Source organism: Hemitrygon akajei, chromosome 23 (assembly GCF_048418815.1).
Source record: "Hemitrygon akajei chromosome 23, sHemAka1.3, whole genome shotgun sequence".
Lineage (NCBI taxonomy): Eukaryota > Metazoa > Chordata > Chondrichthyes > Myliobatiformes > Dasyatidae > Hemitrygon > Hemitrygon akajei.
In genome coordinates this window covers 53,923,121-53,938,142 of record NC_133146.1, presented here as the reverse complement: position 1 = coordinate 53,938,142, position 15,022 = coordinate 53,923,121, and the positions used below count along the sequence as shown (strand labels likewise).

General features: G+C 39.8%; 1 protein-coding gene across 8 annotated transcripts in view; it reads left to right on the top strand.

The window, feature by feature from the left end:
• Positions 1-15,022, top strand: part of plekha1b (pleckstrin homology domain containing, family A (phosphoinositide binding specific) member 1b) — an 80,118-nt gene that overhangs the window by 20,688 nt on the left and 44,408 nt on the right. For all 8 annotated transcript variants that reach the window (XM_073027657.1, XM_073027662.1, XM_073027661.1 and 5 more), the window contains exons 2-4: positions 11,875-12,035; positions 12,897-12,953; positions 14,515-14,560. In XM_073027657.1, coding sequence (XP_072883758.1) covers positions 11,895-12,035; positions 12,897-12,953; positions 14,515-14,560 — 244 coding nt within the window. In that variant the 5' untranslated portion in view covers positions 11,875-11,894. The remainder of the gene's footprint in view (positions 1-11,874; positions 12,036-12,896; positions 12,954-14,514; positions 14,561-15,022) is intronic.

The window sequence follows — 15,022 nt, the reverse complement described above, 5'->3', positions numbered from 1 at the left end:
CTCCGGAGTTGATATCTGTTATTTGTCAAGTAGAGTGCCGTGCACAATCCTAATCTGATGAAAAACGGACGTGAGAGCATGGAGGAACATCTGGAAATCTCCAGGAAGGCCTTCTTTGTTGCTGCTGCTGCTTTGAGGTCTGGGTCTCTGCTGAGGAGAACAGGCCCCCAGTCCTCGGGGTCGCATTGCTGGTGGCTGGTGGCGGGGGCGTCTTAATACGCTCGGCAGAGGATGGTGCTCGGAGAAGCTGTGCCGGAGGGGATGGTTGGAGGTTCGACAGACTCCGAGTTCGCTGCGGTCAGGTCACTTTCAGTGTGTGCTGTGTCTGCGAGGCTGGGTTCGACGGAGCTTTCATTGTGTGCTGTGTCTGTGAGGCTGAGTCGGGCGCCGCCGTGGAAGTCCATAGCGGGGGTATTTCCTTCTGCCGTCAGTGTGGGATGACGAGTCTATTGGGACTCTGAGGACTTTGGAAACTGTGTGGTGGTTTCTTTCGAACTTAGTCTTTTAACATCTTTGGACTATTTTTACCATGCCCATGGTCTGTTTTTTTTATCAAATTGTGCTATTGTTTGCACTGTTGTAACTATGTGGTTTTGTGCAAGTCTTGTAGCTTTAGTTTTTGGTCTTGTTTGTCTGGTGGGTTTGGAGCTCCTTTCCAGGGAATGCGCTAAGACGGTAGTGTGATATTAATACGCAGCAGCCTCTCCGGATTCTGGATTGGGGATTGCCAAATGTTATGTGGATTTCTGGTGTAGTCTATTTTGTCATGTGCTTTGTTGATATCATTCTGGAGGAATGTTGTCTCACTCTTCAACTGCATTGCATTTGTGGTTTTTAAATGACAATAAACTGAATTTGAATCTGATGTGGTACAAGGAAAAGGTTGATTAAACTTGCAGAGTCTGGGGAGAGATCTGGTAGAGGTTTATAAGATTTTGAGGATGAGAATAGAGCAGTCAGAGGATAGCTGCCATCTTTTTTCTAGGGCTGAAATATCTAATATCAGAGGGTACGCATTCAAGGTGAGAGGGGTTAAGTTCAAATGTTTTTTGTAAAACAGTGCCTAGAAGGTCCTGCCTGGGGTGGTGGTGGTGGCTCGTGCTATAGAGGTCTTCGAGAGACTCTTAGGCATGTGAATATGCAGAAAATGGAAGGATTGCGTAGGCAGAGGGGATTGTTTAGATGGGATTTTGTATAATTTACTTATTTCAGCACAACATTGTGGGCTGAAGGGTCTTTTCCTGCACTGTATTGTTGCATGTTCTATAGTAGGATTAGGCAGATGCAAAAGAGAAGCTATTTTCCTCCTGTCAGATTCTTTCTTCTCCAGCCTTTGAACTTCCCCACCCACCTGGTTTCACCAATCACCTTTCAGCAAGCCTCCTTCCCCTCCATTCACTGTTTTATTCTGGCATTTTCCCCACTTCCTCCTTGGTCCTAAAGAAGCGTTTTAGACCAAAATGTTGACTATTTACCCTTTTCCGTAGGTACTGCCTGACCTGCTGAGTTCCTTCAGTATTTTGTGTATGTTGCTTTTTTATTTTCCAACTGCTTTGTAGCCATTTCCTTAATAATAGATTCCCGTGTTTCTCCAGTGCAGATTTCAGGTTAACTGGTCCAATGATCTTTCATTCCTCTTTTTTTTTATGTGGAGTACTTTTCAGACTGTGGGAACTGTTAAAGAATTTGCTTTGTTTTTGCTTACTAGACTGCTTCTGATTCTACTTTCCCTCATGTCTTGTTCTGTTTTGTTGAATTCTGAAACTGTCCCAATACTTCTGGTTTAATGCTTTTTTTGGGGATGTTAACCCTTTTCCTATTGAGATTCTTTTCCTTGTAGATCTTTATTTGTGAAATACAGATGGTAGCTATTGCTAATAGTCATAGTTATGCAGCAAGGATACAGACCCTGTGGTCCGACTTGTGCATGCCGCTCAAGGTGCCTATCTGAGCTAGTCCCATTTGGCCCAAATTCTTCTAAACATTTGCTATCCATGCACCTGTCTAAATGTCTTTCAAAGATTGCTTTGGTACCCACCTCTAATACTTGTGACAGCTTGTTCCATATACCCACCATATTCTGTGTGTGTGGGGGGGGGGGGGGTGGGCATGGGGATTCTTGACCCTCAAGTCCCCTTTAAATTTTCTTTTCATGCCATCAACTTGTTTCAGACTCCCCAAATTTGAGGGGTGGGGGCTGGTGGGGAGACATGCCCTTTATATCTTTATAAACCTCTAAGGTCACCCCTCGGCTTCTGATCTTCAGGAAAATAGCCCAGCCTATCCAGTTTCTCCTTGTAATTCAAGCCTTCTGCTGGCACCACCTTTGTGAATCTTTTGACTTCTTTCCAGTTTAATGGCATCTCCCCCTGCAGCTAAGTGATCAGAGCAGCACGTAGCACTTGTATTACGGTCTCACCAATATCCTGTACAGCTGTGACCTGACATTTCAACTCCCAAACATGATCTTCATCACCCTTGTGTCATCACTTACAGGGAACTACGTCCTTGTGCCCTTTGGTCTCTGTTCTACAACACTCTTCAGGCCTCTACCATTTACCATGCAAGCTCTGTCTTGGATTAAATTCCCAAAATGCAACATTTTGTACAGTTAAATCCCACCTGCCATTTCTTTATCCACTGTCCCAGTTATTCTACATCCTGTTATAATCTTGGATAATCTTTATCACTGCCTACCATACTATTAAATGTCAATGTCATATGCAAGCTCACAAGCCACTGGTTCCTCGATTTATTGATGTGGAAAGCTATCTCCTTCCTGGTCCTGGTTCTTTACTACTGATTTGGCTTGCTCAATACGGTTTGCTGACATTTAGAGATTATTGTATTAACTCCTTGTCACGTACCCCTATAACGTACCTTGTAGTACTGACATGTGCCTTCTAGATGGCAAGTCATTTGTCAGAGGATACCTGTTGCAAACTTCCACCCATATTCTTTGCCCTTCTTAGCTCTTCCCAAACTGATCCCATTTGCTGCTTTTTTTTGGTTGTGATCCATGCATTTATCACAACCCTTAATATCAGTGTTCTCCAACCCCATCCTTTTTGTAATCATAACTACTCACTGCCATAATTTCAACAATGTTGGTACGCATGTTGTATTTTCTGTCATTGAAAATCAATGTTTTTTCCACCAATCCTTGAGCCTTGCTTTCAAATCTCTGATCTTATTTATCCAATAAGAACTTGCATGTGTTTTTGTTGCTACTTTATAATTTGAATTCTATATTTTTCAGTAGAACCTCTTCCTTTGCCTTAACTGGGCCATTAGTTTCCATTGAGTGTGGCAACTGTCTCTTTATACTCCTATTCCAAATTCCTTTTCATCCCCAACATGATGTCCTTAACCCTGTCACTGAGAAGGCATCAGAGTTTCTGATCCCTGCTTAATACTACAGAAAGCATTATATGTACAGTGGATTCCAGTTAATGGTGACATCGGAGTCAATACATTTTGGCCCAATTAAGCAGCTGCCCCCAATTAGCTGAAGTTTCATGAAAGTAGTTAAAAAGGTAGGGAAAAAACTAACTAAGAAATTATGTCTTTAAATAAAATACTGAACAAATTAGAACACTACCAATGCTACTGCATTGTAATAAAGCTATTAGTTCCTAATACATATTGATGGAGAAGTTAATCTGTGTTGGGATCTTTTGACTGTAAATGAACAAAATAAGCACAGACACCTAGTGCAGTTAATGGACTGCCATTATACAATGCAGACAACGATTGTATCCTCCAAATCTTCATTTAAATTGTAACATTCAAGATGATTGCTGATACCTTCAAATTCTCTGTGGGTTTTAACTTCAGTAGTGAAATCATCTCATTTTTACTACTGGCTGTCTCGGCATCTCCAAGCTTGAATGCTTGAAACTGGTGAGCAAAACAGTTCCAGTTGTCTTACTGCTTACTTTTTGCCAGCTAGCAGTGCCAAAGGTCACTGCTTTTTGAACACAGGCATACAAAACTGAAGCTATTGAAAAACTATTTGTTTCAAGCACAGTGTCTAATGGCCACGTACATGCACATGACTGATGCTAGTTAGAAACTGTTCGGCAACAGTCTCCTGCCTCAAATAAGCAGTATAGTGTCTCAGTTAAATGAAGGGAATCCTGGCTATTTTCTCAACTGGTTTTTGTTCCTTAAGAGATGCCCCAAATAAACGGCTGCTCTGATTTAACTGATAGCCCAATAACCAGAATCCACTGTATTCCATTGTCCCTTGTCATGACTACACACTCTTTCACTGCACCAAGTTGAATGACTTCCTCTACCATGACGCTCTGGTCAGTTTGCTGTTATACCCTGTAGTCTCCACTGATTTTCAAATGTGTACCTACTTGGGTGTTCATCACAAACTCATCTGGAGTTTCCATTTACTTTCCATTTGCCTAGATGTATGGCACTCAAGAAGCTCAGTAAAAGTGGTTAAAACACTGCACTTGATTAGCAGCTGTACTGTACCAAATATGAACTCTGTTCCACCACCAGTGTACTTTGGCTTCATCTACAAAATCCACTGCAATTTGACAACCATTACTATCAAGATGTAAAACATATTGATGCATGTGATAAACATGATCTTATTTCCCCTCCCAAGTTGGTCACCAGACTGGTTAGGAACTACATTGACAATCTTTCACAGTTTCATGGTCAAAATCCTGTAAATCCCTTCCCATCAAAATTGGAACTGCCTTTATCAGCAGAAGTGTCTTGGTTTTAAGAATCTTTGCAAGTGAAAGCAAAGATAGGCATGTTCATCTTCGTTTCATGAAAATGCATACCCCGAAATGCTCTGCATTTGAATACAGTCGGCCCTCCTTATCTGCGAGGGATTGGTTCTGGGACCCTCGCAGATACTAAAATTCACAGATGCGCAAGTCCCTTATTCAACCTGTATCAATGCGGTGGATCTTTGGACCCAGTGGAACCCAAGACCTTACTTAACCTGTCTCAGTGCAATGGACATTAGGACCCAGTGGCAAAGATCTGAATCCGCAGCGTTTCTGTTCATGAAAATAATCACGATAACGATTGAAAATAAAGTAGAAATAATAAAGCGATCGGAAAGAGGTGAAACGCCATCAGTCATTGGAAAAGCGTTAGGCTACGTCTGTCAACGATCGGAATAATTTTAAAGGATAAAGTGAGAAAGGCCCTGCCCCGATGAAAGCTACAATTATTACTAAGCAACGCAGTGGTTTAATTATTGGGTTTTGGGTTTTTGATCCTCCACATCAACCCGGCACAGTAGAGAGCACACTCGGAGCGATCTGTCACTAGATCGAACTCGGGAACTTCCTGAGCCCGGCGCTGAAACATACTGTACGTTCTTAAGTGTTTTATATGCATAGCAAGGTAAAATATATACTATATACGAATACAAACATTTGACTAACTGATGTTAAATAATACCAGATGTACCTGTTCCGACTGACTTAGCAAGAGAACTTACAATTTTTTTCGATCCCGATCCACGATAACCCACGCACATCCTCTTGTATACTTTAAATCATCTCTAGATTACTTATAATACCTAATACAATGTAAATGCTATGTAAAATAGTTGTACTGCATTGTTTAGGGAATAATGACAAGAAAAAAAAGTCTGTACATGTGCTGGAAGAGCACTTCCGGGTTTTCGTGATTCGCGGTTGGTTGAATTTGCGGATGCGGAATTTGCAGATAAGTAGGGCAGATTGTAGTTAAAAAATATATTCAATGTACAGTATTTTAAAAATATTCATAAATATAGTCCAAAAATTAAGTGACAACTGGTTTTATTCTCTTTGAATTATGTTTAAGACTGTTTCCTCCTTTAGTCCTCTGTCTTCAAACCAATTTCCTGACCAAACTTCTGGTCAGTTTCCTTTTGCATCTTGATGTTAGATTTTGTTTAATAATAGTATCTTACGATGTTTAGCTCTAATAATATTTGTTTATATGTACATAAATGCAAATTGAGACACATGCCAAAGGACTGAGATAGGATGGATGGAATGGCAGAAGGTGTGAGTGAGTGTACCACAAGCAGCTGCATGTTCTGCTGAGCTGAATGGCGTATCAGTACTTTTTTCAGCCTCATTATTATATCTGTATTTTGTCAGTTCTATTATATACAATTGCATTTTAAAGCTCATTTTTGTTATACAAGGGGACAAACTGTATTTTACAGAATACTAGTTGTTTCGAATTAATACATAGTAGATTAGATGAATCACTTCTGCACTTCGGAAGTGTAATCTAAATATAAATCTTGATTGCTTGAAGTATGGTTGTAATACTTAACACACACAGTAGTGTCACAGTTGATGGTTATAGCTTTGGTCATCGGAGTTCAATTTTGTTGTTGTCTGCAAGAAATCTGTACATACTCCCTGTGACTTCCCTCTGGATATTCCAGTTTCCGCCCACAATCCAAAGCCATACTGGTTAGTAGGTTCATTGGTCATTGTAACTTGTCCAGTGATTAGACTGCTGTTAAATAGGTGGATGACTGGGTGGTGTGGCTCATTGGACCAGAAGGACTTGTTACCTGCTGCATCGCTAAATCAATTAAAAAAATAAACAATGTGCCTGAATCTCTGTTATTAAAGGACACCATAAACACTCAGCCATTCTGCAAGTGAAGTTGATGAAGTGTAAACATTTCTTTCTTTCCATTGAGATTACATTGAGTAATATGACTTTATTATAACATGTAGATTGCAACCTAATTTTAAGAAACCTGAAACCATTGCCTTTTTAAAAAAAGTGGCTTTGAAATGCTCAAGTATGTTTAATAAAGTATGTACATGTCACCAGATACAACCCTGAGATTCATTTCCACAGTAGAACAGAAAAATACAATGGAATCAAGAACTACACAAAAACTGAAACAACCAATATACAGAAGACAAACTGCTCAAATACAGTAAATAAATAGTGCCAAGAACATGAGTTACATAGAAAACCTACAGCACAATACAGGCCCTTTGGCCCACAATGCTGTGCCGAGCATGTACTTACTTTAGAAATTACCTAGGGTTACTCATAACCTTCTGTTTTTCTAAGCTCCATGTGCCTATCCAGGAGTCTCTTAAAAGATCCTACTGTATCCGCCTCCACCACCGTTACCGGCAGCCCATTCCATGCACTCACCACTCTGTTTTTTTAAAAAAAAACTTACCTCTGACATCTTCTCTGTACCTGCTTCCAAGCACCTTAAAACTGTGTGCTCTTGTGTTAGCCATTTCAGCCCTGGGAAAAAGCCTCTGACTACCTGCACGATCAATGCCTGTCATCATCTTATACACCTCTGTCAGGTCATCTCTCATCTTCTGTCACTCCAAGCAGAAATTCTAAATTCAGAAACAGTTATTCCTCAAAAGGTCCATCTCCCACCCCCCATCCTCATCACATTCTACAGGGGTTGTATTGAGAACATCCTCAGCAGCTGCATCGCTGTCTGGTTCGGAAATTGCACCATCTCGGATTGCAAGACCCTGCAGCGGATAGTGAGGTCAGCTGAGAAGATCATCGGGGTCTCTCTTCCCGCCATCATGGGCATTTACACTATACGCTGCATCCGCAAAGCAAACAGCATTATGAAGGACCCCATACACCCCTCATACAATCTCTTCTCCCTCCTGCCGTCTGGGAAACGGCACCGAAGCATTCGGGCTCTCACGACCAGACTATGTAACAGTTTCTTCCCCCAGGCTATCAGACTCCTCAATACCCGAAGCCTGGACTGACACCTTGCCCTACTGTCCTGTTTATTACTTATCGTAAATGCCTGCACTTTTTTTGTGCACTTTATGCAGTCCTGTGTAAGTCTGTAGTCTAGCTTTCTCTGTGTTGTTTTTTTTATTACGTAGTTCAGTCTAGTTTTTTGTACTGTGTCATGTAACACCATAGTCCTGAAAAACGTCTCATTTTTACTGTGCACTGTACCAGCAGTTATGGTCGAAATGACAATAAAAGTGACGACTTGATGTCCTGCATGCTGTGATTCTGGGTGAATTAGCAGGATATCCTTTCATTTTCAAATTTTCAAGCAGAACTGAGCCTTAACCACAGCAAGTCTCAAGCTCTGGTTCAGCACTGCAGAGGCCAAAAGCACTTCCTTTAGTGTATGGGAAGCATTCCTCAGGTTGAAAAATCATCAGGACAGACAGGTCTCTTTCCCAACTGGGTGGGAATTGACATCAGAAACTCCTAGATAAACGTGCATCTATGAGATAAATTGTATCTCAGAGCAGAGCCATTCAGGCTTGCTCCACGAAATTAATATATCTGCAGCTGTATAACCATGATTGCACTTCAGAAATACTTTATTTATCCATTCAAAGTAATTTCAGCATTTATTGTCCAATCCGAATTGTCCCTCAACTTGGTGGTGACCATTTCTTGTCACCGGTCAATCATATTGCTGGAGTCCCACCAACAGATTTTTGAATAGTCCATGAACCCACAAACACTACCTCACTACCTCACTATTTTGCTCTTATCTATTTATTTATTTTTAAATATTTTGTATTTTTATGTATCTGGCTGCACTGCTGCCTCAAAACAACAAATATCACAACACATGTCAGTGATAATAAACATAGTTCTGATTCTACATATAACCCCAGAAAGGTAGGAATGGCAGATTTCTTCCCCCCCCCCCCCCCAAAGGATATTGGTGAACCATTTGTGTTTTTTTTTAAAAACAACAGTAGTTTTGAAGTCAAGTCAAGTCACTTTCTATTGTCATTTTGACCATAACTGCTGGTATAGTACACAGTAAAAATGAGACAACATTTTTCAGGACCATGGTCTACACGAAACATTACAAAAACTACACTGAACTGCGTAAAACAACACAAAAAACTACACTAGTCTACAGACATACCCAGAACTGCATAAAGTGCACAATACAGTGCAGGCATTACAATAAGTAATAAACAAGACAATAGGCACAGTGGAGGGCAGTAAGTTGGTGTCAGTCCAGACTCATGGTTTTGAGGAGTCTGATGGCTTGGGGGAAGAAACTGTTACAAAGTCTGGTCGTGAGAGCCCAAATGCTTCAGTGCCTTTTCCCAGATGGCAGAAGAGAGAAGAGTTTGTATGAGGGGTGCGCGGGGCCCTTCATAATGCTGTTTGCTTTGCGGATGCAGCGTGTGGTGTAAATGTCTGTAATGGCGGGAAGAGAGACCCCGATGATCTCCTCAGCTGACCTCCCTATCCGCTGCAGGGTCTTGTGATCCGAGATGGTGCAATTTCCAAACCAGGCTGTGATGCAGCTGCTCAGGATGCTCTCAATACAAGTGTAGAATGTGGTGAGAATGTGGGATGGGAGATGGAATTTCTTCAGCCTTTGCAGCAAGTAGGGACCAGCTGGTCTTTCTTTGCTATGGAGCTAGTGTTGAGGGACCAGGTGAGATTCTCCACCAGGTGAACACCAAGAAATTTGGTGCTCTTAACGATCTCTAATCCTGGTCTAGATAAATATAATCTCGCTAATTTAAATGAGTTGTAGAGTCTTTTAAAGTGGGTCCATAGGCTGTGGAACCAGTTCACTGTTGAGGTTTATGACGTTATCCACGCTGGTTCAGTAGCCGGATGGTTGAAGGACAATAACTGTTCCTGAACCTGGTAGCATGGGACAAAAGGCTCCTGTACCTCCTTCCCAATGGCAGCAACGAGAAGAGAGTATGGCCCGGATTATAGGGCTTCCTGCTGAAAGACTGCTTTCTTGTGGCAGCAATGTTGTAGATGTATTCAATGGAGAGGAGGCCTGTTCCACTACATTTTTGTCAGGTTTTTTTGTTGTTGGGCTGTGGTTTTCTATATTAGGCTGATAATATAGCCAGTCAGGGTATTTTTCACTGAAGTTTGTCAGAGTTTTAGATGATGTGCTGAATCAGTGCAAACTTAACATTCAAGATTATTGTTATTAAACTGTACATGCGTATACAGCTAAATGAAACAATGTTCCTTTGGGACCAAGGTGCACAACAAAGTACATGTGTATATAGCATACAGCACATAAAATAATGCAATAATATCAACAGGTTTCTGTAAATGTCAAAGTTGACATAAAGTGCATATGCAAACTATAGTTAAATTTTAATTATTACTGCTACTAGTGCTGTCAGAAATAATGTATACTGGGTGGTAGCAGGGTCTTCAGAAATTCTACAGCTGAGGGAAAGAAGCTGTTACCCAGCCTAACAGTCCTTGCACTTGTACTGTGGTACCTTCTGCCTCACGGTAGGAGGTCAGGGAGATTGTGGGACAGATGGGAAGTGTCCTTGACAATGCTGAGGGCTGCAGATGTAGTGCTTCTGGTATGTCTTGGACGGTGGGAGAGAGACTATTCTCTCAACAGTCCTCACAATCCATTGCAGGGTCTTACGGTTAAATATTTTGCAATCCCGTACAGTTGGTCAGGATACTCCAGTGGAATGTGGTTAGAATGGGGGTGGGAATCCTTGCTTGTCTTTATCTCCTCAGGAAGTGGAGGTGCTGCTTTGCTTTCTTGACTGGTGTTGTTGAGGGACCAGGTGAGATCATCTGTGCTGTACACTCCAAGAAATCTGGTGCTCCGATGTCTGTTCACAGAGGAGTCATTCAGATGTAGCAGGGGGTGGTAACCTCTTTAGTCTTTCCACGCTGAAACTCAAGTTGTTGTGTTCATACCAGTCCACAAGGCACCCTGCTTCCTCTCTGTATGTCAACTCAGTGTTGCTGATGAGGCCAACCACTGTTGTCATCAGCAAGTTTAATTAATAATGTTGTTAATACGTGGTTACAGTCATGTCAGCTGTGTGAACAACAGTGGGCTGAGCTTACAGCATTGTGGGGTACCAGTGCGCGACGTGGTGGGGCTAGAGATATTGCTGCCAACACAGCCTATCTGAGGTCTCTCCATTAAGAAGTCCGAGATCCTGTTGCAGAAGATGTTGAGATTGAAAAAGGACAGTTCACCCATCAGCTTCTGAGGAATGATTGTATTGAATGCTGAACTGAAATTGATGAACAATGTTCTGATGTAGGAGACACCAGTCTCCAGGCGGGATCGGACTGAGTAGAGGGCAGAGGTTATTGCATCATCGGTGGACCGACTTGGGCCATGTGCAAACTGGTAGGGGTCCAATAGAGTGAATTACTAGCCAGGAGGTCATGTGAGTATATAGACGAAGGGAGGTGTGGAAAGAGTTGCAGAGTTAATTCAATATTTGATTTTTAATAAAGATCACTTCCCCTAAACCAGTCTTAATTGTTGGTAAATGTACATTAGCAGTTGACCTTGGGAGTTGTTTATCTTCAGTTTTTTTTAATATACATGTGACTGACTATGTGTTTCAAATTTTCATCCCTTCTCATGAAGATGATGAACAAGATATGAGGGAGAGAGGGACAATAGAACAATGAATGGGTTTGTGGAATTTATATTGTGGTACAGACCAGTGGATTGATCAGGTTGGTTCTGAGCTGCAAATTCTATGTAATCCTTATTGCTTTCTGTCATTTCCCCAGCCCTGCCCCCATTCAATCTTTTGGGAGGAAAAAAGTATAATTAATCTTTATGCTCAGCTTTGGGATTTTATGGTAACCTTGCTTAACAGATGTTAAATATCTACAGTAAAACAGAATCAGTAAGTTGTTTCTTCCCAGCTGAATCCTTTTTGTAGATTTTTTTTTACTCTTCAGTAAAGTATTGTTCAGTGTTACTATATTGAGCAGTTTCTGAGAAAGTTAACATCCTATTCATGTTGGATTCATTTGCATTTGAGTTCAGAATTTTTACTAAAGGGGTAACGAAGTAATCCTATGCATTTTGTATCTATTATATTGACATGTTTATTTCCCTTGCAGTGTGATGTGGAGGATCAGAAATGCCTTATGTGGATCGACAGAATCGAATTTGTGGATTTTTAGACATTGAAGAAAATGAAAACAGTGGAAAATTTCTGCGCCGTTACTTTATACTGGACACTCACGCAGATAGCTTGCTGTGGTATATGGACAATCCACAGGTCAGTCTCGATTTTCTGTTGGTAACATAGTTATAATTTATTATAGAAAGTAGTTCTTTGTGGAATTAGTATTTTTGGGTATGATGTAAATGGGAGATTTACTATTTAGTATGAAAATATAGATTATAAATAGTTCATGACTGATTTTCAAAGAACATAGGGAGGTTACGCATTCCATCCATTGAGTGTGAGGTTCAATTCAGACAATCTCGGACATGTGCATTTTCCCTGAGCCTTGTATTATATATTTATTTTTGCCCTCGGTATTTAATTTCCTTTAAAAATGGGTAAGCAAACCTGGATCCACCATCCTTTTTAGCAGATCGTGCCTACTCGAGTGGAAGGTCTTTTCCTTTCCACCATTAATTCTTTTGTCAGTCATTTTAAATGATCATATTCTAACCCTTCCAGAGAAAACAGTTCCTCACTTGGTCTAAACCCTTCATGATGTTCATAGTATCTGTTTCATTTATCACCTCTCAAAGTTCACCATGTGCATGAAAAGAAAAACAATCCTAGCTTTTCGAAGAGAGCAACTTCTGTTCGTCAAGAAAACTATTAATATAATGCATCTCAGATTTTTAACGTTCATATTCATGTGCACTTCTCCATTTCAACATGTTAGTTCGTATTTCAATAGCAAATTAAAGGCAAATTTTGATCTAAGTTCATGTTTAGATTGCATTTAATAGATTGCATTTAATAGATGAATATTACATTATCTGAAAAATTAAGTCAAGTCAACTTTTATTGTCATTTCGACCATAACTGCTGGTATAGCGCATAGTAAAAAAAAATAGTAAATAAATACTGAAGTTGCTGGTTTCTAAATTTTACTTTTGAATCTGTGCTTAATTTTAGAACCTTCCTTTAGGAGCATCGCATGTTGGAGCTCTTAAGCTTACCTATATTTCTAAGGTAATTCTGGATTCTGATGGAATTTATCCCAACAAATATAAATATCAAAAAAGCTCTAACTTTTGTAGTGCAGCAAGTCTTCAATCAGAATACATGGCAGGTGCATGTCCTAATCTTTGTCTGTGATGTCACCCATATTATTACAAGATGACCTGTAGACATAGATGCAACTCTAAAATTTGAAATCCGAGTGTAGATTTAACGTAGACTTGATGTTCTGAAGTTTGTTTCTTTTCCATCATACGCTTATTAATCAAAATAAGGGTTTGCATAAGTAGTATTTTTGAAGGCAATATGGACTACTTTGGAGAAAGGTCTTATTTAAAGCCTAGACTACAATGGATTATTAGTATTATGCACTAAAGTTAAAGTGAAGTCATTATGCTGCACTCAAAATTTTACTTAAGTAACATGAAACTTAATTGATTATTTAACAAATCTGCTAAGCCACTTTAAAAAGTTTTAGGAGAGTGGGAATTCGTTTGTTTGGCTCATTCTTCCATTTCTTGAAGTAGTTGCTTGCCTTTCTGCCTCTCTTGTGTGCTATTTGTGGCATTCTGTAACTGGTCTTCTGGTTAAGTGCCAGTTTACTACATTGGGCAACAGTGTTAGTGTTCTTGTCTGACTTATTTTAATTTGGCCTTTGAAATGTTTTGAGTTTGGACAGCTGGCTCCATCCAATGCCTTAATTGTATATTATTTTGGGTAAAACAAGTCCATTCCTGTTCAGTTGAAGATTGAGCTTGCAATTAGATGATTTTATTTTAAATTCTTGGGCATCTGACAGTTCATCACAGCCAATGCTTTTAAAATTTACCCAATGTTACCATATTGGGTAGTTCACTAAGTAACAACGTAATGTTGGTTGAGTTTTGTTGGAGGAATGTTGGAGGAATTTTGATCAATACAGAAAGTATAACTTCTGTCTCATTGGGAAGGCAATGCTTCTGAGATTGTGTCTTTACTGTGGTTTTGCTCTTTTACCTTTTTTTTTAAATTAACTTGGGGTTAAACTAGATCACAGGTTCCCAATCTGGGGTCCATGTCCCCTTTGGTCAATAGCATTGATCCCTTGGTCATTGGCATAAAACTGGTTGGGAACCCCTAAGCTAGATTAAGTGCCTTTCCCAGTAGTCCTTGATTGCGCAATCTCTCTATTGCAACTAAATAATTAGGCCGAAGAATATGGGAGAAAGAAATGTGCATGATAGTTTCTCGTGGTGTGATTTTTTTTTTGTTTGTAATTGCTAATACTAATTAGAGATCTAATTTAGTTGCAAGATATTGCTGTATGCATTGCACAGCCAAATTTGAAATTCAGAATATGAGAAGATGTATGTAGTGAAATGTAGTTTTGATCTTGAATGTTTACTTTTATCATAGAATTAAATTTTGGCACCTTATTCTAAGGGTCTTTAATATATTTAACTCCCTGTATTTTCATTGTTATCTATAGTTAACTGTTTATATTATCTTATCATGTTCTTTTATCCGCTGAAATCTGTAGAAAGTAGTGTGTGTCACTTTTTTGTATGTTGACTTGCTGCCTGTGATTTGATAGGTCAGTGATGCAACAAAGCAGCGACCAAAAGCAGAGTACTGTTTTGGTAAGTGTTAATCAATTTAATACTTTGTCTGAGCCATTAATTAATGTCATCATTAGTTGATTTTGATATACTATATAGGTACATAGGATGAGAACTGTACCAGATTTTTCTATTCTAACTAAGAAGGGAAAACATTGTGCAGTTATGCATTGGTTTATCTTGTCCCCATCATCCTGGATTACTATGAAAGTGCAGTCTAAATTAAGAAATACTTTTATTATGGTGTTTTCCTGTCCTTGTGACATTGTAATCTAGGAAAGCAATAGCCAACTTGCACACAGCAAGTCCCACAAATAGTTTTATGAATATGACAACTGTTTAATTTTTCAAAGAAATGTTGATTTGAAAAATAACTACTTGTCGCACTTGAAGCCTGAACTAAATAGAATGATGACCTATTCTCAAACGAGGAAATCTGGATGATCTTATTCTTCCCTACTTCAATAACTCACCTAAAACTTT